This window comes from Chelon labrosus (genome assembly GCF_963514085.1).
Source record: "Chelon labrosus genome assembly, chromosome: 18".
Classification (NCBI taxonomy): domain Eukaryota; kingdom Metazoa; phylum Chordata; class Actinopteri; order Mugiliformes; family Mugilidae; genus Chelon; species Chelon labrosus.
In genome coordinates this window covers 18,643,102-18,670,756 of record NC_140351.1, presented here as the reverse complement: position 1 = coordinate 18,670,756, position 27,655 = coordinate 18,643,102, and the positions used below count along the sequence as shown (strand labels likewise).

General features: G+C 41.7%; 2 protein-coding genes across 3 annotated transcripts; one reads left to right on the top strand and one right to left on the bottom strand.

Moving 5' to 3' along the window:
* The first annotated feature begins 3,104 nt into the window (after nt 1-3,104).
* On the top strand, nt 3,105-12,710 carry vill (villin-like). The gene is made up of 17 exons (XM_084566264.1): nt 3,105-3,387; nt 3,685-3,793; nt 4,511-4,621; nt 5,269-5,474; nt 5,570-5,648; nt 5,733-5,831; nt 6,867-7,020; nt 7,109-7,209; nt 7,302-7,439; nt 7,520-7,678; nt 7,806-7,985; nt 8,083-8,228; nt 8,578-8,722; nt 9,997-10,185; nt 10,469-10,531; nt 10,705-11,001; nt 12,375-12,710. The coding sequence occupies exons 1-17, from the start codon at nt 3,164-3,166 to the stop codon at nt 12,486-12,488; spliced, it is 2,514 nt and encodes an 837-aa protein (XP_084422390.1). The 5' UTR covers nt 3,105-3,163; the 3' UTR covers nt 12,489-12,710.
* A 185-nt stretch (nt 12,711-12,895) lies between these two features.
* On the bottom strand, nt 12,896-27,349 carry plcd1a (phospholipase C, delta 1a). Of its 2 annotated transcripts, none has more exons than XM_084566265.1 (15): nt 25,983-26,265; nt 24,010-24,168; nt 18,737-18,965; nt 18,524-18,653; nt 18,186-18,414; nt 17,892-18,093; nt 16,961-17,105; nt 16,669-16,821; nt 15,621-15,770; nt 15,372-15,528; nt 15,161-15,277; nt 14,897-15,075; nt 14,255-14,390; nt 13,997-14,146; nt 12,896-13,733 (listed from the first exon to the last, which is right to left on the bottom strand). In XM_084566265.1, exons 1-15 carry the CDS (start codon nt 26,083-26,085, stop codon nt 13,642-13,644), a joined length of 2,331 nt encoding a protein of 776 aa, XP_084422391.1. In that variant the 5' UTR covers nt 26,086-26,265; the 3' UTR covers nt 12,896-13,641. The 2 variants fall into 2 exon arrangements, with proteins under 2 accessions (XP_084422391.1, XP_084422392.1); XM_084566266.1 differs by lacking the exon at nt 25,983-26,265 and adding an exon at nt 27,161-27,349 and having other exon boundaries at nt 12,897-13,733.
* Between the last annotated feature and the right edge of the window lie 306 nt (nt 27,350-27,655).

Below are 27,655 nucleotides of genomic sequence, written 5' to 3'. Positions count from 1 at the left end.
TGGGCTAAGTCGAACATAAACACAACTCCGGTTGGCTACTCAAACCACCATCATGGAGTGATGCTGGAGTCCGTCTCAGTCAAGAGGCTGCTAATGGTCTTCTCAAAAATCTGTCTTTGTCAGTTCAAAACCGACCCAGAATCTCTGCATCAGAGCGGTGAGAGGAGGCGTATTTAATGCATTGTAAATATGGGGACAGGAAATTGCAGGTGTGTTCAAACCTGGGTGTGGAGACAAATACATCCAGCCCTCTCTGCTCCAGACACTCCGGCTTGCACATTGAAGGAAAGGGCAGCGGTCCCTTATAAATACATACCTTGCTCACAATTTCACTAATCCATCTCCGCAACTTGCAGGAGACGACCAGGTCTTCTCTACACCAGAAGCAACAAAAGGTAAGGGACATGCTGTTATTTTGGTGGCATCTACATGATTTCAAGCTTCTTGAATGTCACTTTGTCGATTACTTTAAATCAATTCAGGCAATTTGGGACAAAATTCCCAAAATTTGGGAAGCAAGACTCTTTAAAATGTACCTTTATTGGTGTCTTTAAACCAGCATCATTTCATTTTCACCAGGAGAAAGACATAATAGGATGCGTTTACTGCGTAGCATTAACAAAGTGCATTGTGTACACTGAGTTAAAGGACACCACAGGTTAATTGATAGAGAACCTGTCTTTCCTGTCCCAGTAATGAAAAGAAACACACATCTCCCAATTTATCCTTTCACTGGTTATTTGCTCAAGTTTTTCAGTTATTTAAACCAGGATCAGATTGCACAGGACAATGGTTGTGTCATTTAGAGCAGGGAGTTGCCACTATACAGCCAAAACCTTAAACCACTGATAACCAAGGATTTAGGACTTCGCTCAATTAAATTGTTAGATTATCAGTTCTTTCATCAGTATATTTTATGATCCATAAACAAGATATTATAAAACGATTTCAGTGAGGCTCAATCTTACACACAAAAAGCATCATGCAGAAGGATTTACCAACCTTGCCCCATTATTTTAGACAAATCTCAATCTCTTTCTGTGTTTGGTCTGTGCGTCACCTCTTTATCTGATTACCTGAATACCAGAGCTTTGATACTATTAATGAAGGGTGTGGCTAAGATCCTGGTAGAGTACACATGGCCTGTTCTATCTCACTTCAACTCATAGCACCCACTCCATCAGTCACCGCCCAGTGAGATATTTTATTCCTTCACCTGGAGCAAATATCAGAGGCAGCGTGCAGTATATGAGGCATGAATTAGAGCTGGGTTATTTCTCTTGAGTAAAACCGCAACCACAGTTCCTCAAGCTATTTGACAATCACATCATGCATGGATCCTGTATTTGTATTCACGATACGCAGGACCTGTTTCCATACAGCGTGTCACTGCCACGCTTATATCCTCGGCTCAGCTGGTGATACAGTGTGTTTGCTTATCAGTGCTGTTGTTTCGGATATCTGAGTCAAGAGCCAGTTAAAGCACTGCTGATTGCGAGCCTTGTTTGTTGCTATGGCGCCAAGCTGACACTCATTAGGGGGATTAGAGGTGGCGTGCTGTCAGAGATCCAATCTTTTGAAACGCTTCACTTGTCATTTTGGAGACATCTGTTTCCGTTGAAAAGATAGGGAACTCATAAGGATGAATTAAAAGGATGAGGAGGTCTTCGAAATGTAATATTCTTCTATTCAAGCAGGATTTACAACTGAATATGTGATTTCTAATATGCTTGATGAGGTTAAATGTATTTATTTATTTATAATTTTCACTCAGTTGTGTTAGCGGTTCATCTTTAGCAATAATCCAATTAGTTTTCGGTTTTGACTTGTTTTCGACATAGCTAACTGTTGTCCGTTGTTTTTGTGTAAAATGGGTTAAAAAAAAACCTCCAAAGTGACTTCAAATAAATCAGGGCAGGATTTTCAAGTTGGCAGCAGCTCTTGGAGGACTAACCCCCAACTCAGAGAAACTATGGTTACAGTGTGTAACCAACATTACAACCATCCAAATACCAAGTTATTTTAGTTGTTAGCAAACTATTTTCTTTAACAGAAATCCTTCAACAACCATGTGCTACCTAGTATTTGCAGTTTTTATGCATTTTTATATTCTTTTTGTAGCTAGCTGTTTTATTTTCTTGTTTTCTCTCATTCTCATACTGTAGGTAGCTCTGTTTTTCGGCTGAAAGACAAGCTGCACGTCAGTCAGCACAAAACTAAGCTAGATAGGCAAAGTGTCACAGTGACCTGCTGGTGAATGCAGTGGAGCATTTACAGCTAAAGGGTGGTAGAGTTGGTGGAGACCAAACACAGACCTAAATTTAATTAATATGGAAGAGTTATGTTTTTAAGTACTTTAATCAGGTATCCACACATTAGAATGCCTGAATATAAACATAAAAGTACTATATATTAGCTATACAATGATGTAGATTGAGGTGTAATTCATTTAAACCTTTTGTTTGATAGTTTAATCCATGAAAATGACATAACATTTTAAAAATCATCAAATGGTATACAGTATATACAATATCTAAATTGTAATTTGCTTGTAAGTTAATATTTTAAATAACTATAGTAATGTTAAACATACAGTGTGTTATGAAAAGTAGTCAATTAAAGGGAAAGGACTGTGGTCAAGACATGTACTTACGTTACAGTTATATATATATAGTATATATAAGTATAATAATATTAAATATGTATTTCATGATTCTCTCTCCAGTGCATCTGCCACACTTTTTTGCTTTATATTTGTTTCAGTTCAGCAGAATGATGAAAGATGACTATCAAGAGGCATTTAGAAGTGTCCACCGAAAGCCAGGCCTCCAGATATGGACCATCAACGTGAGTCAGCTCTGTAACAAATATCATTCATCCAACTGGAATGTTGGTCACAATCCTTTCAACATGCTGTCCTTTGAGTGAGGCGTGGCACATCAGACTTTTGCTTGCGGCTTAAGGTGTTATTGTTTTCTTCGTTTAGAAAATGCAGATGACCCCTGTTCCATCCCGAGGCTTTGGTAACTTCTTTGAAGGGGACTGTTACATTGTTCTATATGTGAGTACAGTTCGGGAGGATTTCCCAAGAGGCCATAGTGATGCTCAACTTTAATGAGGCATGTGATTTATGATTTGATGTGTGTATCAGTGTCTTCTTCCAATGTTTCTTTATCATCAGATAAGTGGGAGTGGGAAAAAGGGCTTTGGACAGTCTGCTGACATACACTACTGGATAGGGAAGTCTTCCTCTCCTGATGAGCAAGGCTCTGCAGCCATCTACGTGACCCAGCTGGACGAGTACTTGGGTGGGAGTCCGATCCAGCACAGGGAGGTGCAGGGCTACGAGTCGCCACGCTTTAAGAGCTACTTCAAAAATGGCTTGATGTGAGTCAGAGGGTGGCCAACTCAATAAAAGGAGTTACACACTCATGCTGTAATCTTCCTGAGACATGGCTTGCAACACTAATCCTTGCGTATGAAATGATTATGACACAAAATACACATGTTTCTTCTGAGGCTTAGCAAGGAAAAACGATATTCAACCTTCACCATTAAAGGTTCATGTCAAAACGACAAAAACAAAAAAAACGATCTCGCTTCCGTTCATGCTGCTTTAAGAGTCTCCGGCCGTTATGTTTTATTACACTTGAACTTTGGTAATGTACACTGCTCTCTCCACAGCTACAAGAAGGGTGGAGTGGCCTCGGGTTTTGACCACGTTGACACAAACGCCTACAACGTTCTGCGTCTGCTGCACGTCAAAGGGAAGAAGCATGTCACAGCGACAGAGGTATGCAGAGTAGAATATTAAGAGGCTTTGAGAGGCCTGACCCGTACCTCCCACTGCTGCTATCACAGGCTTCACACAGTCACGCTACAAGGGATGCTGGCACTCCCTCTTAAGCAAATTATGGTGTGCTTGATGTCGTAGCTGTCGAAGTAGGTGTTAATTGCCCAAGGAGTGCTCTGGCTGTGGTATTTAATATACACTCACTTGCCAGTTCATTAGGTACACAAGTGAAAACTAATGCACTCTAATATAATATCACACTCCTGCACTACATCTTGCTTCATGGCTGTTAGATTAGATAGCGTAAGGCTTTATTGATCCAAAATGGAAAGTTTAGTTGTTACAACAGCATGTCAAGACAACACAACAGTACAAAACAATATTCTTTATTTATTATTTATGTTGACACAGTGTAAGAAAGGTGGTAATTCATCTGTATTTTCGTTCTGGACGGTGTATTTGGTGGTGCTGTTAAACTACATTGAATTCAACACAAAAGGTATTCAGCCCAGCCCACTGACTAAAATGGTAAAACACAATACAATTCAACAGTACTGCAAATCACAGCCTTCAACGTGCAAACACAGCAAACAAAACGATGAATGCCTTTAAGATTTAGCGCACTGCTGTTATATGGCGCTGCATTCATTTGCATTGTCCATTTGAATAAAGGGAATATGTTTTGTTGTTTAACAACCATTATGTGTTTCTGCGCAGGTGGAGGTGTCATGGAGCAGCTTCAACACCGGAGATGTATTTCTTCTGGATATGGGGAAAGCCATAGTGCAGTGGAACGGCCCTCAGAGCAACAGGGGAGAGAAGCTCAAGGTAATCCTCCAAACTGATTGGGTACAAAGGGCAGCGATACGAGACGCAAATCTTTCACTGGAGTGAAATAAGCCGTGAGGTCAGGGAGTAAAAATTACACGCCCTGCATTCAAATTTTGGTCAAGAAAGATAACATACAGTACATTATTATAGGTATGTCAGCGCATATTCTGGCCCAGGAGTGTATATTTTATATTATTTCTGTAATTTTTCCTGGGGTAATTGAATGTTTTTGAACATTTTTAATCTTATTCTAGAGTGTATTTTTAATATTGAACAGCATATACTGAATTTAATTCTAGCTATTAAACTAACACAGATCCATGAACTGTAAAGAATACAAACAAAATTACTGCTTTCATTGATTAAAATTGTATGATATCTATTTGCCTGTGTTTAAAATTGATGTGTTTGCAATACCGTTTATCTTTCTGTATTGTGGATATGTATTGTGGATATGTTTAATGATTTCAAGCCAGTCCCTTTTGTAGTCTGAATGAAAATACTGATTAGTTTTCATACGCCACAAAGAAAGAAAGAAAGAAAGAAAGAAAGTGGACTATGTTCTTGATTTCACAATTTTTGTTACTACAGCAGGATAAGTCTGGGAGAGGTTTTATTCATCTAACTTTCCATCTCTTTTCCAGGCTGTCTTGTTGGCCCAGGACATCCGGGACAGGGAGAGAGGAGGTCGTGCTCAGATTGGCGTCGTGGAGGGAGCAGAAGAGCGGGACTCGCCAGAGCTGATGAAAGCCATGACGGCTGTGCTTGGCCCAAAACCCGGGCACCTGAGGGATGCCATCCGTGACGACAAACATGACAAAGCGCAGGGTGGCAGCGTCCGACTCTACCAGTGAGCTCTCTTTGCTGATCAGTTGCATTGCCGCTGCAGCTCCGTGGAAATGATAATAACCTGATGCAATATTTTTTTCCTCATTCTCTCCTCAGTGTTTTTGAGAACAGTGGGAATCTAGTGGTTCAAGAAGTGGCCACGCAGCCTCTAACACAAGACCTGCTTCTATCCTCTGTGAGTGTATTTTTAATCTTTCAGATTAGTTTTTTTAAATGCAGTTTTTAAAGACAGTGTCTTATTCTGTTTTCCCTCTGTCAGGACTGTTACATTGTGGACAACAGAGGCTCTAGTGTGATAGTGTGGAAAGGCAAACAGGCCTCCGCGACGGAGCGGCGTGAAGCTCTGAACAGGGCAATGGTGAGTCTACAGAGAATGAAACACATGTACAGAACACCTTTTACCAAACGTCACTCTTATTCTTCGGTTCAGTCTTTTTTATTATTATTATTTTAGTGTATACAAATTAGGGGTGGGACTTAAACGCGTTAATTACGATTAATTCATTACAAAAATTAACGCGTTAAAAAAAAATTAACGCATTGTTTGTATTCCAAACAACGCGGAACTTTTGTCATTTCCTGGTACACCGATTACACTGATGCACACGTCAGAGCTCGAGGAATCGGATGAAAGTACGTTGCGAGGACTGAGGGAAGGCAAATTTTATTTAAGAAAAGTACCTCATGGAATCCTTGATGAAAGCGGGGTTTTGTGAAAATTGTCCAAAAAAAGAGAGATTGCATACCACCGAAGCACTTCAACCCTAGATGGTACCGCGGTACAATCTAAATGCAAAACTTGTTGCAGTGAGCACAGACACCGCCATAGCTGTTAGCGCTAGCAGTCCCGGTCCGAGTACGGACAAGACATGTCGGCAACCCAAACAATTATTATTATTAATAATTTTTTACACCATTTTTTACACCATTTAAAGTCAACACTGTTCTGAAAAAGTACTTAAAGTACTTACAGTGGCACTTTAACTTCAGGTCTGTTCAGTTTTGGATAGGGAGGTTTTCTTTCTTTTTCTACTGTTTTGAATTGAAATGCAATTAAATGCATTTTTCCAGACTTCAAAAGCGCTTGAGTTTACAATATTCATGTCTGTATCTATTATTTGATTCAGTCATCCACAAAAAACAGTTTAAATTAAAAAATGTTGCTTTCTGGGGTTATGCGATTAAAATGTGATTAATCGACATTAACTAATCACAAAGCCTCTACTTAATTAGTTTTTTTAATTTTTTTTGTAATCAGTCCCACCGCTAATAAAAATCTATATTCGTTCAGTGTTATTGTGTTCTTTTGCCCGGCTCATCAAGCTCTGTGCTTTTTATTTGCATTCAGAGGTGTTTTCATCATCACATTCATCAATTAATCTTTTTCCACCAGGGCTATATTAAAGCCAAGAAATACCCATCCAGCACCAGTGTGGAGGTCCTGAATGAGGGAGGAGAGTCCGCAGTGTTCAAGCATTTGTTTAAATCCTGGAGAGACAAAGGGCAAACTCAGGGCATGGGCACCACCTACAGCGTCGGAAAGATAGGTAACCTCCAAACGCCTGGTGCTCAGTTTACATTTGGCATCACTAATGCCTCATTGTTGATCATTTGTATCTTTAACCCTGGTCACAGCTAAGGTTGACCAGGTGAAGTTTGATGTGATGGAGCTCCACGCACGTCCTGAGCTGGCGGCACGGCAGCGCATGGTGGATGATGCTTCCGGAGAGGTTAAGGTGAGGAAGAAAATGCTTTTCTCACTTCAGCGCCAAATTAAAAAAAAAAAAAGGCAAACCCAGAAATGTTTTCTTTAACTGATCTGTGTCAGGTGTGGCGCATTGAGAATTTGGAGCTGGCTGAAGTGAACCCACGTACGTACGGGCAGTTTTATGGAGGAGACTGCTACTTGGTGCTGTACACGTATCAACGATCACACCAGCAGCAGCACATACTCTACATGTGGCAGGTCAGTGTCATCACTCCATTCTTTCCCCATCTTTCATCTACCGAGCATTAACACTTAACTTTATGTCTGTCTCATATCAGGGACGTCACGCCACTAGAGATGAGATCACAGCATGTGCCTACCAGGCTGTCACTCTTGATAACAAGTACAACGGTACTCCGGTCCAGGTCAGAGTGGTCATGGGAAAGGAGCCTCGCCATTTCCTGGCCATTTTCAAAGGCAAACTCATCATCTTCGAGGTGCGATTTCTGTGCTGGAGTACGAATGCTTACACACAAAGAAGTCAGCATTGTCTTTGTATGTGCAGTTATGATTTATATATTTGCATGTGCGCGTGATTTGTAATGCATTTCATTGTTTCTAAAGGGAGGCACAGGTCGACCTGGTGTGGTCAACCCTGAGAGCAGTGCCAGGCTCTTCCAGGTGAGAGGGACCGATGAGTTTAACACCAAGTCCACCGAAGTGCAGTCGAGGGCCTCTTCTCTCAACAGCAACGACGTGTTCTTGTTGAAGACTAACCACATGTGCTACCTGTGGTACGGAAAGGTACGTGTCTCGATATGTGGTGGTGCCTTTTGCGGAATAAAAATCGTCATTCTTTTCAATCCACGCTGGTTTGACGCCTGCTCCTGTGTGTCTCTAGGGCTGCAGCGGGGATGAGAGGATGATGGGGAGAGCAATGGCTGATGTGCTCTCCAAACAGGACAAGCAGGTGGTGATGGAGGGCCAGGAGCCAGCTGAATTCTGGGTAGCTTTGGGTGGAAAGGCCCCCTATGCCAGTGACAAGAGGTAAACAAACACAGTAACAGCGTCCCACCTTTGAATCAGGGTTTTTTTTTCCTTTTTTGAGGAGTCACAACCAGAGCCTTGTTTTTTACTAGACCTTGTTGCATGAAAGCAAAAAAAACAACCCATTAATAAGGACTCAATATTCATCCAAAAGTCCCTTTAATCATATTTTAAACCATTAATAAGCTTACCCTTAAATCTGTATGGATTAGTTTTATATCAAGGTCAGAATAGAATATACCCAATGTCATCTGTAGCCAGCGAAATGCAGCATGCCCACAGCCCTCCTGCACAAATAAACACAGCAGATTATGCAGTCGTTATGACGGAAAGGTCCGTGTTGTTTCAGACTGCAGAGGGAGGAGCTGTTTCACAGTCCCCGGCTGTTCGAATGCTCCAATCAGACGGGTCAGTTTAAGATAACCGAGGTGGGAGACTTCGATCAGAGTGACCTGGACGAGGAGGACGTCATGCTGCTGGACACCTGGGAGGAGGTAAGAGGTCAAAGGTGTTTGGTGTGGATTTCTGCAGATGCATGCAGGAAAATATCATCTGTCTAACATATATTTCTGTCAAGTTATTATTCTATTTGTCCAGCTTATAGTTAATTTATCTCAGCAACACGGCACCAATGAAAGTATGCTCAGAAGTACAGAGAGAGTAGATTGTTACCTGAAGACAGATGGTCTATATATTTCCACTGCTAAGCTAAGATCACTGTATCCTGGATGTATGGAGTTTAAAAACCAGTTTAAAAATTCTTCAGATCATTGTCTCAGGCTGCCTGCCCGTTCTTTGCTAACCTGAGATAATGATTGGCCTGAGCCTGCATGTTCATATGCCTAATCCACGGTTGTGGTCAGCCAATGTACCACTTGGCTTACACCGATCAGGCACAACATTAAAACCATTGACCATCTTGTGACAATCCAGTGTTCTGCTGGGAAACCTTTGGACCTGGCGTTCATGTGGATGTTACTTAGACATGTATCACCCATCTAGACCAGACCAGGCACCCCCACCCCATAGCAAAGACACTCCTTGATGGCAGCAGCCATCCTCAACAGGATGCAGCCTGACACAGACACACACACAAAAACAGTTTAGGAACAACTCAAAAAACATGAAGAACAGCACAAGGTGTTGATCTCACCTCCAAATTTACTAGATCCCAAACTGATCAAGTATCCGTGGGATGATTCACAGAGGCCCCTCTGCTCAACCCATAGGACCCAAAGGCACCCAGTAACAACATTTTAATGTCCATTATCTGATGAGTCACAACTGTTTTGGAGGCACAAGGAAGACCTACACAATATTAGGAAGGTGGTCATAATGTTGTGCCTGATCGGTGTATATACACAATAAATGTGGTAGTTTAAATTATTTGAACTTTTACTCACTTAACTTCATGTACTTTCTATAATGCCATTGCGCTATGTTGCTTCATGACCCAGATGAAGGCCATCAGCCGAGACACTTTGCTCTTTAAAAGGTGTTCTACTGCATTGCTGGCATTCATGTGGGGTATTTATGCAGAAGCCCCAGAAATATTGTATTAAGTGACTTGAGTGAGGGTTTTTCACCGAACAATGAATGCATCATGTTTTATGAGCTGTTTTCTGTGACAATGCAGTGCATTGAAAAGCATCGTTGAACGTAGATACATTTAACCACAGTATGAGAACTTGGAAGTAGCAGAATTTCCACAATAGATCCACAGTGCAGTTCCTCCACCTATTTTGCTGTTTTCTCTGAATCTCCTCAGCTCTTCTTTTGGATTGGAAACTCAGCCAACCAGAAAGAGACCAAAGAGGCGTGGAACAGCGCTCAAGAATACCTGAGGACGCACCCGGCGGGCCGCGACCGCGACACTCCCATCGTGATAGTCAAACAGGGATATGAGCCGCCCACTTTCACCGGCTGGTTCAACGCATGGGATCCTCATAAGTGGAGTGTGAGTTTAACCGTCTCTGTTTGAGCTCCCTGTGAGCGACAAGACAGGTCTATTATTAACAGGCTAACGCAGCGTGATCAAGGCATTTTAACATCTACTGATCATGGAAAAGGGCTACAAATATCATGCAAACATTATGAATAATCTAGTGGCGGATGAATCGTCTGAGAAATTAGGAAGAGCACGCAGCCACATGTTGATGATTTAATGGATTGTTTGAAGACAGAGAGGACACCACATGCTGACTAATTTTCAATCGTGCTTCGCTTGATCTTCTCAACAGGGAGGAAACTCCTATGAGGAGATGAAAAAAAAGATGAGTGGTGCAGCATCACAGATCACTGTTGTAAGTGATTGACTGACACTAATCCTCACACTAATTCACCCCAAACATCGCTCACACAATAACCGCACTGTCTTCTGTCATCACTAACCCTGGCATTTCGGATGCTTCCTATCTGTGTTATAGAAGAATGTGTCACGGTAATGATTTCAAGCACTTATCTCTCATGTCTGCAGGACCTGAACGACACTAACTTGAATAAGAGTCCTGCTGGCACAGGTGGGGGTGGTTATAGGGCTCCGGGGGGCCCCGTGAGCTCCCCTCCAGTCTACAGGCTTCATGGAGGTAGCCTGTCTCCCAGACCCTCTACCCCCACCAGCCCATCCCCCCACAGAATCTCTATGTCTCCAGTCTCCCGTAGTTTTTCTCCATCCTACTCAGCTGGTGGAAGTGGGATGTTCCTGGACCCCGAGCTCCTCGTTAACAAGTCTCCCAGTGAGCTGCCAAAGGAAGTGGACCCCAGCCAGAGAGAGGTGGGTGTAGAGTCAAGGGACAAAATCCTTACGTGACATTTGGTATTAATGTGGAGGCTGCAAGCCATTTTAATCAGCTCTGCTTAAGATAAAAACAAACTAATTGGATGTGTTATGCAATATTTGTGCGCCGTCTGTGCAGAGGAGTGTAGGAAACATCAGACAGGAACCGCACGACCTCTTTTCATCACCGCGCTGAGCTTTTTTTTTTAACCAACGGCGGCACCTGGGAGCTCCGCTTCACCTGTGAAATGTCACTGGGAGACGCGCAAACCCGTCACAGACACACAACGACTGCAAAGACACAAAAACGACTGGAGATAGACACACAAAACGACAAAAAGATACAGTATTACTTTAGAGAGACACAAAATGACTGAAGACACAACATGATTGGACACTTTAAACAGACACAAAGAAATAAGGCGCAACAGCAGAGTGACACATAGAAACCACAAAACAATAAATTACTTTACAAGGACATAAACTGACTGTAGAAAACACAAAATGGCTGCGCAGATACAGATACTAGCAAAACACAGAGAGTCACAAAATGACTACACAGAACCACACAGCTACTGGTGAAATGACACACACAGCGACAACAGAGAGACAAAAAACTATATCAAAGACACAAAATAATTACTAGAGACCCAAAACTACCTCGGTGACGTCAGATAGCTGAAGAAAGACACAAGAAGACCACAGAGCAAGACAGAACAGACTCAAAGAGTCACAAAATGAACACAAAGATCATCTGCCGCCTACGGAGCATTAACATGAGTTTATATCTGTCTTATATCAGGGATATCATTCCACTTTCACCCACGGATCCTTTTATCAATGTTTTATTACTTTAGAGACTTTCAAATGACTCACTTGACTGCTGACACAGCATGACTGAGCACACAGAACAGCTGCAAATGAATACACAACAACTGCAAAGAGACACAAAACAAAAACAAAACAATACTAAATGACTATAAAAGGACATGAACTGACTGTAGCAACACAAAAGAGCTCCACAGATGCTAACACGGAGTCACTAAATGACTACATAGAACCAAAAAACGACTGTAGAGACACAAAATGTCCACAAAGGCAGACATTTCCGGTGTTGTCAAAGACAAAATGATTGTAGATAGAGACAAAACAACTGCAGAAAGACTCAAAAAATATTACATGGAGACACAGAACAGCCACAAAGAGACACTGTGTCTCTGTGGCTCTTTGTCACCTTCACGACAAAGGGTGTGGACCCGTCTACACATCTCCGTCCAGGGGTCCATTACCGTATCACGTGTCCTGTTGTAATAACACAGTGTGCTCAGCAGGGGTCAGCCTCACCGTTCTCCTCTTGGCTCTGATTCCAGGCCTACCTGTCTGATGTGGCTTTCGAGAGCCTGCTCAGCACGACTCGCTATGACTTCGAGCGCCTGCCAAGGTGGCGCCAGAATGACTTGAAGAAAAAAGCGGGACTGTTCTGAGAAGGGCTCGCCGTTGGATTTCACAGAAGTCCACTGTCAAACCTGTCTCCATGTAATACTGAGAAATGTGCTGGGGAACCAGACTGTATACACAGCATTTCGGTGCTTGCTGAGACAGGAGTGGTTCATCTGGATGTATCTTGTTTTTTTTGTTTTTTTTTACTTCCCATCAGTTAAGTAATTCTGATTACTCATGTTGCAGAGAATCATCTTATTATCACGATTGTGACAAACATTGCACGAATGACACTTTGAGATTATTTTTAATTGTTGTGCTTTATATTTATCTGTATTTGTCAATGTTTTATCCTGATCATACTATGACCAAGTTTCACATAATGATGATCAAATATCATCATGATATGCCGCGGCTGAATCACATAAATAATGAATAAAGACAGAAAACCTTTAATGAGGGACTGAGGGACTGTTTTATTTGAGAGGCACAGAGTCATGAGTTTGTTTGAGTGAATTTAAGTGAACAAGTGAATTAAGGTTATCTTTCAATCAGATTCATATACAGTAAATAAAGCATTTTTTGTCAGTTTAAAAGAAATTGAATTCGTATTTACAACATTGTGGAGCAGTCATTCGCTCGAGACAAACGTAATGGAAAGAAGCACGCAACGTACACATGGCTCTCACAAAACATTTACCTTTTCATAGCATACAGTTCATGACATTGCCCCAGCCTCCTGCGATCAACACGATTATGGCGTTAAAATGTAGAAGAAACAAATCGAGGCTTGTTCTCATCTGACAAAGTAGGAAAAGTGCTTGTTGTGTTTCCTCGGAGACTATACAGCGAGCATACATTAATTTGGAATTCAAACAGAACTCAGAACAATATGGCAAATACAGTTTCACGACTTTCTTTAAATAATTGCCGGCTCTTCTCATTCACTGCTCTTCCATGCATTCTTGCCACGTCACACTTAAAAAGCTCTCAACCAAAGCTGGTGTTGAAAAAGCTAACGTTATATTACACACTGTCAGTCGGCAGCTGCTGCTTGGCAAAACGACAGAAGGTTTTCTCCATGAGGAGGCTTTAATGTTATTTAAAACTTAACTTGGTAACATTTCTTTATAGTTAAAAAAACATAGTAAAAAAATTTTTTGCTGGCGCTGGCATAAAGGTTTTCCACACACGAGCCTACTGGGCGTCCAGGAGCATGAGATGCACAAAGAGTCCAGCAGAGCAGATGACGTCGCCGTGCTTGGTGAGCAATGGGACGTGGCGATATCCTGAAAAAAAGGAAGTGAGTTTTATCTTTGTCAGCAAAACAGGAACGACTTTCTACGCTGGAGAGGCACAACAGCTGTAAATGCTGTCAGGGAAAACTGCTGTTACAGTTGGACTTAAATAGCTTAATACCTTTATATTTAAATCATCATAGCAATAATATAAATCATCAATCAACTTGTGGTTCAACACCTTGGGACTTCTGTTGCTAAAATCTGGAAAATTGTTGTTTCTTTTTTTATATTTAACCGTTGCGTATTCTTACCATTCTGTACACTTGTGAGCGGTAGACAGTACTGCCCGACGAAATCGTTCCAGTTCCCGGTGTCGTAGTCCTCCACCACAAACCGCACCATGGCCAGCTCTGGGACGTGGATGTCAAACTGGAAGTTCAGATTCCACTGTGGGTTGAAGCCTACAGGGACAGATTGTACACTTTTTATTTCCTGACGAAGGTTTCGACATATGCTCCAAAGAGAAATGAAAGCATCAGTGCATGCACATCATAATTTGTGATACTCACCGTTGTTTGTAATGTGGGGCGTCACCTTGCTGGCATTGTCTGCAGAGACACCGTAGATCTCCACTTTGACCAGAGGGTCAACGATGGATTTGTGTTTGTCCTTGTTGATTTTGGGTAACTGCTGGGCCGAGATCACCTGTTGTATTGACAGACATGCACATGAAAAGTTGCAGACTGCAGTTAAATACCGCAGTTTTAATTAATTCAATTTATTAAAAGTGATAGCATTAGCTCTGTAGGTTAGCCAGTCTAATGTTGCTATTGTCACTTCCAACAGTACCCTGTCAAAATTCACACACTATGCATGAATGTACATGGTAGTACATGAAGTATGCAGCTTAATAAACAGACACTAAATACACAAAGTTTCAGTTGAAAGTGAAGCAGGCAGTAGAAACTAAAATTATTAACCTAACTGGCAACAAAGACACACCGCCGACGAGTGTGTGACTGGCGTTTTCACAGAGAGTGCCAGACTGTTAAGCGCACAAGTATAACGTAGACTACGTGTGTAGGTTACACTGTCTATGTCCTGCAGTACTGTAAAGGAGCTTTAGAGAAAAAGAACTTTGTTTCAAAAGGAAATTCCAAAGGGCAGCGTTAACTCTATCAAAGGTCTAGCTTTTAGGGTTAAACTCCCACCATGACATGAAAGGTCTTCCGTTTTAGCCAGGGCCCTTCGGTGAGTGTGCTGGGATCAAACTGAGATGACAGGCGTCTCTGAAACTCGGGTTTCAAGACATAGCCGGAAAAACCATTCTGCAGAAAGCGCCCCTGGTTCAGGTGCATCTCCTTGGAGGGAGTCTGGAAGTTCAGAGCCACTGTAAACCAAGAAGAGAATATGAAAACATTACTCTGTATTTAACAGGCCAGCTGAATTTCTGTACGTGGTGTATTGGAGCGTACCAATCTGGCAGCCAGCGTTCCACATGGGTACAGGGTTGTAGTTGGAGGAGTCAGTTCTGGAGCCAGCGGGGTAGATCCTACTGAGTTTGTCCATGTTGTGATGGACGAAGGCAGTACCTATGACAAATTAAGACACTGATGCTTTAACAAACACGCAATTTTGCTGTGTAATTCTGACATGACAGTTAGGCCAGTTGGACGCATTGTTTACCTGAAGTGTCAGCCAGGTTGAACGCCTTACTCTCCTTGAAAGACGACATTTCATAGAAGGCCTGGTTATCTTTGGCATGCTCAAAGCTGTTAAAATGGACACTCTTGCAGTAGACGACGATGTCTGAGAGCTGCGTGGCAAGTTTGATCTTTGATTTCTGAACGGAGACACAAGCACAGACAAACACGTCATCTAAAAAGTAAAAGTTTTTAACATTTATTACAAATGAGGAAGAGGCATTTGACAAACCTTTGATTTTGATTTTTGGCCATTCTCCTTACAGTCGGCAGCCTCATCCTCCTCGGACACAGTGCCTTCCTCCAAGGTGTTGTTGTTGGTAATGGCTGCATCCAGTTTGTTCAGTCGTTTTCCCTTGATGAGGAACTTGCCTTTCAGCTCCTACAAAGACAGAACAAATATGTTTTTCATTAATTCATCTTCTGTAGCAGCTTGTCCTGTGAAGGGTCACCAGTCTATTACAGGGCTAACACAGAGAGACAGACAACCGTTCACACTCACATGCACACCTACGGCCAATTTAGTATCACCAATGAACCAAAGGAGCACGTAGGACGGTGGGAGGAAGTCACAGTATCCGGTGAGAACCCACGCAGACACAGGAAGAATGCGCCACTGTGCCGCCCCCAAATATATTTTTATGTTGGGCAGTTTCTAAAGCTGAAGTCATGTATTGTGCAATACCATGAAAAGGCGTTGCTAAATTCATGGAAGCATATTTTCATTTTGCAATGACAAAGACATGGGTTACTGGCTGCCGGTCCTGCCCTCATAACACTCCTTAGAAAAAAGGACAAAATGAAAAAAATTGTGGTGTGCATTCCAGGCATGCCTGGCAGACAAACAGTAAACCATGTTCATATATATATCAAATTCCACTTGGAAACAGCTCCTCTTATCAAACAAGGCGTTTTCTCACACTCTCACTCACTGTCAGATCAACAAGTTAATTAATAACTGCTCTCAAAATGAGACAAGCCAATAAAACACAAAGATCTATTTTTAGACTAAAGGCACACGGAGAAGCTCAAGATGGATGGTGATTGTGTGGCGTGTTTGGTGCTCACATAATGAGGAAGGCTTTTACTTTAATCTCATTAGCTTCCTTTCCCAGATAAATCTAACAGTCACGTAGTAAACAGGAAAGTCAAAAATCTGGCAAAGTGGTTTATTAACTTGAGTGGTGGAATTTAAGGTGTGGTCTTCCTTCGGTGCTTATTTTTGAGGATATACGCATACGGATATAATGTCGAGTGAATTCAAGCCTAAGGCTACACACCTCAGGTGAGGGGAAGTTGGTGGGCATGGTGTTTCCCAGAGGCTTTGTGACCAGGGCTTCACCCAGGATGGAGATCAAATGATGCGCCATGAGCTTCTGTTGGTCCACCGTGCAGTGGTTCTCCAGGGACAGAATCACTGGGTAGTCAGATTTCTGCATAATAAAGGAAACAACATGTAGGTCAGCTCCAGAACCTTTCCTGTCCTTATTGTGTAAGCAAGCATGAAATGCAATCACCGACATAAGTAGTCTGATACATACTGCCCCACCGGTAGTAAAATAGCTCACGTACTTTGAAGGCGTAATCTTTGATGGCTCTGATGACGTCTCTGAAGAGAACTTTGGATGTGAGTGTGTAACCATGATAAATAACAGGCTCTCCGTTAGGGCCGTCCCAACAGTCGAGCTCTACGCAGCGGCAACTCTTCAACAGTGCTCTGCAAGAGGAGGAAACTTTTATGATCATACTATCATACTTACATGGCCTTTTTTCATCACAGAGATGTTTGCAGGAACTCAGGAACTCTGCCTAAACTTTGACCAAAGAAAATGAGCACCAGAATGGTTTCTGATCATTGTTCCTATGTCCCTGAATGTCCCTGTTTCCAAGCTTGCACTTGCGCTTTTTGGTTCTAACTAGATTCTCCATTAACTACATGCCCTCTTTCTGTTAGCATTTGCAACGCAAATACAAATGCCAACTGGTAGCTCTGCACAACATACAAGAAGATACATCAGCGTTGCATACAAGCTTAATAAAGATGGACTTCGCAGAGCATCTTTAAGGCTAACATTAAGATTTGTTTGCAAAGCTTATGTTTTATTATTGTTTTATTTACGCTTTTTTCTTTAAAACCTCTACTCTCGGTTCTGCATTCAAGCCAATCAATGTGCACCTACGTCACTTAAGGTTTTGTTGGGAAAATACCTATCATAAATTAGGAGCTAAACAACACCCTAGCCCTTAAACAACTACAATTATCCTCAGCCCTTGCAGTGCAGACACACAACGTAGGGTGTAATTTCTCTGACAACTGTGTAAATCATGAAAAAGTTCCAGGCCTTGAGAAGCACTTTATTAAAGGCCAGGTACTAGTCACGAGTTAGCAGATACTCATTGTCATCTAAGCCTGTTTAGATGACTATGGAAACACAAACATCTGGTTTGTGATTGAAAATGCTCCCGTCTATTAACATCACATATGTACAGTATATATAGTTACTTTATGTATGCTTCTGTGCTGCTTGGTCCTTTGAGCTGGTCCTCCATCAGGTACGTGTTGTGAGAGGAGGAAATGTAGTAATGGTTGAGGGGCTGGCTCATGTCCTGATACACATTTTTGTGGGCAGCGTTGAAAATGGATCCCTCATCGTGGTTAAGGTACAACAAGAAGCCGTCTTTGGTCATGTGCTTCTTCTGTTTGGCTGTGAGGATGGACAAAGAGCAAACGCTCATGAACAACATGGTAACTTTCCCACAGAATAATAAAGTGATGACGCGTTCAAGTGTACACTACCTGTTTCATCCACCTCGTACTTCTCAATCAGCCTGTGAGCGTCCTCCGCAGTCACCTGCTCCCTCTGCTCATTCTGCAGGAACTTCAGCAGGTCTTGGATGCTCATCTGGCCATCTGTTTTAGCGTATTTCCCATAGATCTCATCGATCTCCTCGCGGTGGGTCAGTAGTTCGTAGAAGTGCGTGATCTCCGAGTCCTCCAGGGAACCTGAATTGGACGTGTCACATTTCTGTGCAACCAGATGAGACGTTCAATCAGCCAGGTGGGGCAGATTTGGATTCTGATCAACAAAACATTTTTATGGAGGATAATTTAACTGACTAGAGAGAGGGGCTCACCTTAAAAAGTTCCGCTGCATAGGTGTCGTCAACCTCAACGTTGATCTGCCGCAGGAAGTGTTTCAGCTCCTTTAGGGTCATCTTGTCGTCGTTGTTCTTGTCGGCTTTCCGCATGCAGTTGATGAGCCAACTGGTGTTTAGATGTAAGGATTTGATTGACACAAAAAACATGTATGCAAACACATTTCCCTTTTAAGACTTCATTAAGGATACTGTTCGCTCTTCTGCTTACGGTTGAGGTTGCTCATGTTGCTGATGATCTTCTCCAGGCTAGTGACCCACTGATTTGCCTCCTCGGAGGAGGACGCCATCAGGTCAAGATTCTTCTTGCGGTTCTTGAAGATGATGGAGAAGCACTTATCTTCAACACTAGGGTCCGTGTGTTTTTGAAGGCCCTCGGACTGACGGCCCTTGCGCACCGATTCTATGTCATCAATGGAGACTGTTCAGAGAGAGGAGGGTGTTTGTTAGAAATTCTGACCCAGGAGACATCACAGAGAGGCTTTTAACTGGATTTAACTGGAGAGCCTTTACACTATTCCTTTGAATTTAATTACATTTTTTTTACATTTAATTTTTTTTTTTTCCAACAATATCTTTATTGAGTTTCAAAATGATACACAGAAATTAGAGTGCTTCCACATCAAAGGAAACATCCAGGGCAGCTAAATTATTGTATAACAGTCAATCGCCCTTCCTTGCAAATCAGACATTTATAAGATGATAGAGCAACATTTAAGTGGAAGTACAAAATATATGACCTGTAAATAGTAACTTAATCAAATAAAAGAAAAACACAACCCCCCCCCCCCCAAAACAAACAAAACAAACAAACAAACAAAAAAAAATAAGTTTCTCTATTTTCCAAGGGTTGCTCAACTTCAACTCAATTGCACTGTTGTGCATGGTTCAAAATTACAAACTCAAATGTACAATTCACACAGCATTAAAGATCAAGTATTTAAATAAAAGGAATTAGTTTAGGAAACTGCAGAGGACCAACAACAATTACACCTCATCTGCCTCATTCACCATACTACTAAGATCCACATTTTCCATATATTGCATAAAGGGAGCCCAAATGTTTTGAAAAAGTGATAGTTTCCCCTTGATAATGTAAGTATTTTTTTCCATTGGTAAAGTTGTGGACAATTCCTTAATCCAGTTAATGAGTTTTGGTTTACTGGTCTTCCTCCATGAGAGTGCTATGACTCTTTTTGCCAGCAGTAGACATAAGTCCAGGGCGGTAATTATCTTTCTAGACATAAGATGTCCATCAGGATATAAACCTAAAATAAAAAGTTTAGGGTCAAGAGCTAATTGTATACCCAATATAGTGTCCAGAGCTTGTTTAATTTCTTTCCAAAACTGTTGTACTTTATTGCATTCCCAGACACAGTGGAAGAACGTCCCTTTCTCCTCTCCACATCTGAAACACAAGTCTGGGATATCACCATTATACTTATTAAGCTTTTCTGGAGTCACATATGTCCTCATTAGCCAATTATATTGCAGTACTTTGAGACGAGTACTGGTAGTTTGTGTTTGTGCTTCAGCACATACCTCCTCCCAGTTTTCGGAGGATAAGTCCTCCTGTAAATCTTCCCTCCAGGCATTAAGTTTTCCTAAAGAAGATTCAGGGGAACCCTCTACTAACATATTATATAGTTTGGAGATTATTCCCTTTCCAAAGCAGTCTCTTTTCATTTCTGTTTCCAAAGTGGACAACGGAGAGATTGACGAACACTGATTTTGAGATGATCTAATAAAATTTCTCACTTGTAGATATTTAAATCGATGTTTGCATGGAATATCATACTTGGCAATCAACTCGAATTTAATTACATTTTGACTTAAAAACACTGAGATGTGGCAAAGACAGACAGATCAACTGATAGAGCATTTACACGTGACATTTTTTAACTGAAAATATATGTTGTGTTTGTAATTTTGTGCAGCTGTCTATAGAAGAAGTTAAGTTTTATATTTGCAGTCTGTATGACTGTGTTCCTAAATAAAGACCGGCTCCAGAGGTCTTAATAACTCTTAACCATTAGCTTTCAGGCTCAGTAATCCTTGACGCACAATTCTTCAAGTCAGTATCTTGTGGCAGCAGACTTTTTGTCACAGTTGTTACAACTGAAGTTGTTTGTGGATTTTATCAACAGGAAGGCTTTTGTTTCTGTGTGATAACTTAAGAGGCCTTCACTCACAAATAACTAGACTAACAAGACAATACCCCCTCCGTGCTGTAAGCAGTTTATATCCATGTTTGTGCAGATAAATATAATATCTATAGCGCAGATATGGATGGATTTAAATAAAACATATTATGTGTATTTTTTCATATATACACAATGAAGAATATAATGCACAGTCACTACCTGGAACACTACCTAGCAACAGCTGCTGAGCACACTTAATGCTTTTAATCCCAAGTTTTTAATCCCAACAATTTAATTTTACGCAGCAGTGTCGGACTACTTTTGGGTACAAGCACAGCATGGACAAAACTTTCAGTTTGTGTACTGGACACACGAAGACGCTTTACAGAACCCAGCCCCTGAAACACCCAGACTAAGCTGTATCCGGTTGCCAAACACGTTACAAAATCTTAGTTATCAAATATTGGAACGAGTAAAAATCCCTGAACATTGTTAAGTTTTAAGAGCCTTTTGAGGCTGAAGAGATGGACTTTGCTTTCATCTTCAGGACACTTGGATCCTTTGGGAACCCAAACGCATTCCACAGAGATTTGATTACTTAACTTTCAGTTTGATGCAGTCTGCCCTCCCTTGATCTTGTTGTCGGACACACTGGCACACAGTGGCGACACGTGCGCTCATAAAACACTACAATCGACATTTCTAGGACAAAGACAACGTATACTGAAGGTCTCTGCACACGCAGCCCCTTTTAGCCCCGCACATTGGGAGCCAGCTCTATTGTTGAGCAGCTTAATGTACGGAAGAGCATGCTCTAGCACGCATGACGTAATCACACTAAATGGCAACAACTGCCCTTGGAACAAAACACCAAAGACTACAGGCTTAGCCAAGAGGCCATATGGTTACAATCACTGTGTTTCTACCTTCTGCATCCCAAGGTTAGAGGGGCTAATGAGGAACGATAGTTTTTCCCCTGAGAATCAGGATGTATCTAAAGGTCAGGTTGGTTGAAAAAGAAAAACACAAAACGGCGTGTTGAAACACGCCCAAGCTGTCTACCCCTCAGCTGACTGCGGGACTATCGAAATACCTCGGAAGCGCTCACTAGAAGGGGAGCGTTTGTTTGATCTCCAACAAAACAGCCCAATGTACAGTAGAGGTTGTGAATTTGGACCGATTTCAGAGAATCCCATCTGGACAGACTGACCACAATGTCCAAGTCATGTCATCCGTGTCACGCAGGCATTGCTTGAATACCAGATGAAATTTTGCACAAAGGGAGCGTTGTGGCGACACGACAAAGTTCATGCTGCTGTTTTTTCACCAAAGGAAAGAAATACACAAGTCAGTTAGAGGGCTTGTTAGGTTGGAGGGTTAGTTGTCCCGTGGCAATGTGTATATACAAACATAACCTTTGGACTAATATTCAGCTTGAGGTTGCCTCCAGTATTATGTTCATAATACATGGAGAGGAATACTGAATACAGGAACCACATACTTAACATATCTGCTGGATTTGTTTGAATATGAGCCCAAGATAATTGTTTTAGCAAATTCTGAACTGGTAATGCAAATTTTATCACTGTATCATATCTGTTACTGCATATAGTAAAGGCTACAATAGCAGGAGGACGGGAGTGTCATGTGGAGTACAGCTTGTCACCTATATGCTGGAAGGTATGGACATTTGTGTGTGACTGTGCACGAATGTGTGTGCGTGTGTGTGTGTAAACGGCCTATAGCATGACTGTGAGAATAACCGTTGGAATGATAAACACTGGACGCCATTAATAAAATGACAGACCAATAAAACCGACCTTTACAGTCAAATTAGAGTGATAAAGAACGGTCATGAGTGAACAGATTTTCCGTTGCGTATTTGCCATTATATATTATGTCCACGTTGGTACAGATAAACAATTAGTTCATATAAATGATTAGGCAAATGATATTCGGTGTGTTATGACTGTGTTAAGAGTCTGTACAATGTGTTTAGGTCTCTTTAATGCATACGTTAAAGACACGTTAAATTCTTTCCAACTAAAATATGTGATTTTCTGCGTTACACTAATAAACTAAATAAAACAAAAGAATTTATCATGTCAAAATGTATTTTTTTAACTGTTTTCCACCATTTGATGTACAAGTCAGTAGCATCAAATAATGGAAATACTCCAAGTTTGGAACTGAATAACTCACTACACAAATTTTATGTGTTTTTATTTTTATTAGACTTTTTTTCATTTAAACTTTTAGTATTATTAGTATTATGGGAGTGTTGTTTACCATATTTCCATAAATGAAAAAAGCCCAAACTTGCTGGAAAAAAACTCGATCAACTCGATTTTACTTCTGAAGCACAGGACAATATAACACCTCTCCACTTAGAAATCAGTTTGAATGAAGAAGAACTCTTCCCTCTTCCAGTGAGTAATACATCTTTGTATATGACATAAAGACTGAAGTGAATAAGGAGACAAAAAGTGCTTCAAAAACAATACATGTTGTCCTCCCACACTGTCCTACCTAACCAAAACACTATATGGAGGTGGTAATTGTGGCTTGCTATGGCCCACAGGAAAGCTATAAAACATTCAACATATTTCCGTAAACAAGGAAACGCCTCTGGACCCAAGGTCTATCTCTTAAGTAAGTTTGGTCAAAAAACAGTGTGACTTAGTGGGAATTTATGACAAATCCCTCTTAGAATTTGTTCTGCGCTCAAGCTCAGGGCAGAGGTTAGCAGACCTGATAGCTGTCGCGTTAATGGAAGAGAAACCTGAGCTACATTGAAGCCCAGACAGTGGATCACTGAACCAGAAATCAGAGGAGAATAATCTCTCTCAAACACACACACACACGGACAAAGACACAGCCAGGAATCACACTCGAACTTTCCAATCTGACTTCGGCCACACCGCAGCATCTGTGTGCGTTGTTTCCATTCCACTGCCACCACCCCCCACATATTCTCCTCTCTACTCGCGGCGATCGAGGGGTGTGTATGCGTGTGTGTGCTGTAAGGCAAGGAGCTATTGTTCGGATGTGAAAGGAGAGGAGCTCTAAGCTGACAGAATAATAGCAAAAGGGTGAGCAGGTGAAACGGACGGCGGGGCGTGCTCGCCAAAAATCGCTTTTATATGACGTCTCCCACTTTTTGTGCATATGTTAAATATAGACTTAGACTTTATTCAGCCACAAAGGAAACTGCTTGGTCACATGCTCAGCTGTGCATAAAAAGACTCTTGAGAACCACAAGTGAAATTAAAAATAGGTGAAGTTAGATGTAAATATCACGTATAACCCAGAAGAACTCACAGGTTTGTTTTCGATTGAACGTTTTCTTTGACTCGTGCCATAAGGTCTTGCAGTCCTCCTGCAGCTTGTAGAAGCGGCTCCTCTGCCAGGAGCTGGATCGAACCTTGACCAGCTGACCGCCGACCAGCAAGAACTGGAGGTCTGCATCTCCCTCCAAACCTGGGGCACAAAAGAGACGGACAGCTTTAGAAATTCAGATGATCCCATATCCTATGCTACTTCTTCTTTTCAACCCTGTAAAGATGAAAAAGTACTGCGTTCTGTTGAGAAATCTTATTGCTTCTCTTTTAGGATCTGACCAGGAAACAGCTCATACATTACTAATGCACACACTCTACAACTTAAAGTCTAAAGTTCAGATTTTGTGCGACATGTGTCAGATTTGTGCTCCAAAATCTTTGCATACTCAGTATTAACAATCAGCCCAACACTGCCTGATCTCCTGTACTCAGCTGCAGAGAGGACAGCAGAGCGTGTCATACAACATTTCAGATGATCTATAAGGGTGGCTTATCATTCAGGTGCAGCAATGTACTGATTAGTGCTTCCTGGGAAGGGTGTACAATCTCATACGCAAGAGTGATTCATAAGTCTGTGAGACACCATAGTGAGCACAGTGTTGGAATCACAGTGTTTTGTTTCCTTGTTTTCCATTTGTGTGAAGCAATGTCGCGTGAGGGTGGGACAGCGATTTGTACTCAGAAGCTTAAAATGATCATTAAAGCTCTCTGTAACAGAGAATAAACAATGTTCTATAGGGCGTTTGAGGATAAAATATTTCTGAGCTGGGGGTTAGTCAGAGTCGTGGGCAGGATCACAACATTGCAGACATTTTTTTCCCAGATTGCACCGCAAGCTCACAGGGGCTGTTTATGAGTCTCTCTGCAGGCAGGGAGGAGGACTGGGCGAAGACGAAGCTCAAGGGAGTTCAACGCCACCTCTGCTCGGGCGAGGTTTCAGTCAGTTTCAGCTCCTGCTTGTTCGTCAAAGGCCTTTTTCTTGTAATCTGGCCACACGCCGGCTCTAAGTTAGGAAAACATCCACAAGTACGTTCCTTGTTTGCAACACTTCCCACATCATAAATGTCAGATTTGTCTGATTCTTTTTTTTTCTCCTTTTTTTTTTTTTTTTTGTATCTGAGTAATAAGTTTCAGGTGCAAGGCCAAAGAGATGCCAATGTATGGTGCACTCTGAGGGGCAAGTTAGGGCAAGAACACAAATTAAAGAGAAATGTCAAGAAGCAATGGCTTTAAGGTATGAGGGAAAAATGTGGGCTGAGAAGGTGTTCTTGATCTGGTACAAGAGGCTGCTAAATGTTTTGCTAAAAAGTTAGTTTGAGGTTAAGAATTTAAGAATTTAACGTCATATTAGAAAACTGTTGACATACAGCAAGCAAACTTAAGAAGGGTAAAGAATGACTTTAAAAGAGTACAGATGCCCTCCCATAAAGTGATTCCAGATGAGCAAACTGAACTGAACAAACAAGCTGCTGCAAAATGTTGTTGCTATAATAAATGGTAAAGGATGAATTCCCCACAGTGTTCTCTCTTAATCGAATATACAAATGTATTTTAGGGTAACTAATAACTAAGGAAATGATGCAGTCAAGAGAGAGAGAATGACAACAGTACAGGGATTTTCCCTCAGTTGGTAAAGATTCAAACACTTTCCTGTCCTTCGTTTAGAAGACAGAAAACGCTGTGGTATGTTACTTTGAACGTAACCACAACCTGCAGCTGCCTCTGAGCAGTCTTCATGGCAGAAAGAAGAATTCAACGCTCCAGGCAACGTATATGCCTCCATATAGCCTGTGTAAATGCACAGCGTAACACAAACGATAAAGTTCAGTCCTAAATCCGTGCTGCCCAAACATTGCGTCTGCGCCTGTGCCCATGTTGCCACACACGGTACCCAGGCGCGCCCGTGCCGCTGCCCCGGACGTGGGCTCACACCGACACCTTTGCAGGACTCACCTAGAAGTTTTCCGTTCTCTTGCACCGTTTTTCTCCGTCTTTTCTGGGAGGCTTGCTCATCGGCCAGTGTCCTTTGTTTATGTAGACAAGGCATTATGTTCATTTAAGAGTGAACACATTCAGTCCTTGGTCAACCTGTGCTCGCCGTGAAAGAGAAACAAGCACGTCGTTTCCCCCCTCGTGGGGCGGGTCTAAACTCGTTTACTGCTGCCCCGTTCTCCGCAGAGGAGCACGAACAGTTATTTGAGAAGACTTTGTTTTGCTTTAGGGGGATGCTTTGAGAAGGAATTTAGTCTTTAGTGTCTCGAGCATGTCGGGGTTAAACATCTTCGTTCACTTTTTATAGACACTATCAGTCATTAAAATAGAGACTAACCCAACTCCAAGAACATCCCAGTTAAAATATGTAATAAATAATAATAATTCTAATAATTACAATGTAAAATACAAGATAAATTACATAATAGGCTATGATATAGGTTTATGTACATTTAAGAGCAGCTTTTACGCGAGACTTTACTTTCTGCGGACTCTTCAACAAAGTCATTTTTTACCCGAACAGTTAAAATCAAGAGTATATGGTATAAAAGGTATTCGGGCTCACAGGAGGGAGATGTGAAATAGCGCCGCCATGTGGTAACGTTTTCAATGAACTTTGACGACGTTAAAGCGTACCGGTGTCTGCAAGGATCGATAAAAAGAAAGGCTGCATCTTGTTCCTTGAAATGTGCTCACTGACACGACTCCAGACACAAGCAATGTACAGTGGAAAAAAAATGAGATCACGAGGATGGGGCACCAGCATACAGTGTTTGCCATCCGTGGACTGGTGACAGAAACTCTACTGGCAACACAATCACACCTCAGAAAACCAGGGCTATGATGTCTACACGGTTTGCAAAAAAAAAGGACAATTAAAAAGAAGTCACCCAAAATTATGAAAAGTTGGGATATATCTTCTAGCGCCATATAATGTCTAAGAGTGTCGATTTATTTATTTTTTTATATATGTATATTCTGTCTAAACATTACACACATCTGTCTTTGAGTTCATACATGAACGTGACTGTACTAAACCGTCCCCACCCCTCCAACACCTTAGATACACTTATACAACACATAAGCCTCGATATAACTCATTAAGTTGTAAATGTGTGCGCCTAATCTTTCAAACTCACCGTGTCTCCCCGCTGTGCCATTTGGCTCCATTCTGATTTTAGCCTAATAGATAAATCACCATGCGCCGTGCTGAAGTCCTCCGGCTCCTATCCCAGAAGACTATATGGGAGCAATTATTCAAACCATAAAACTTATCTGTTTTGTCCTTTGTGGGGAAAAATCTAACCCTTGCCACCACTCCGAGCCAACCCACTCAGTGCGCAGTCAGTGCCAACCCATGAGGCTCTTTATGAGCTCCGAGTCCACACCCACAGCCACACCGGTCTGACAAGAATACCACTGTGTGTGTACTCTTTGCTCTCATTCAGCGCCCTGCCAGTGAAAGCAGCACCTCTGGAAGGAATTCTATAGCTCAGAATAAACACTTGAAAATGTCCAGTGCAAACCTCTATAAGTTTGTACTGCACTGAGTCTTTAATATATTAAATGAATGTTGTTGTGAGCGCTTTTGTGGCACTCCTGCACACACAGTGTGATTTCATTTATTTAGGGTG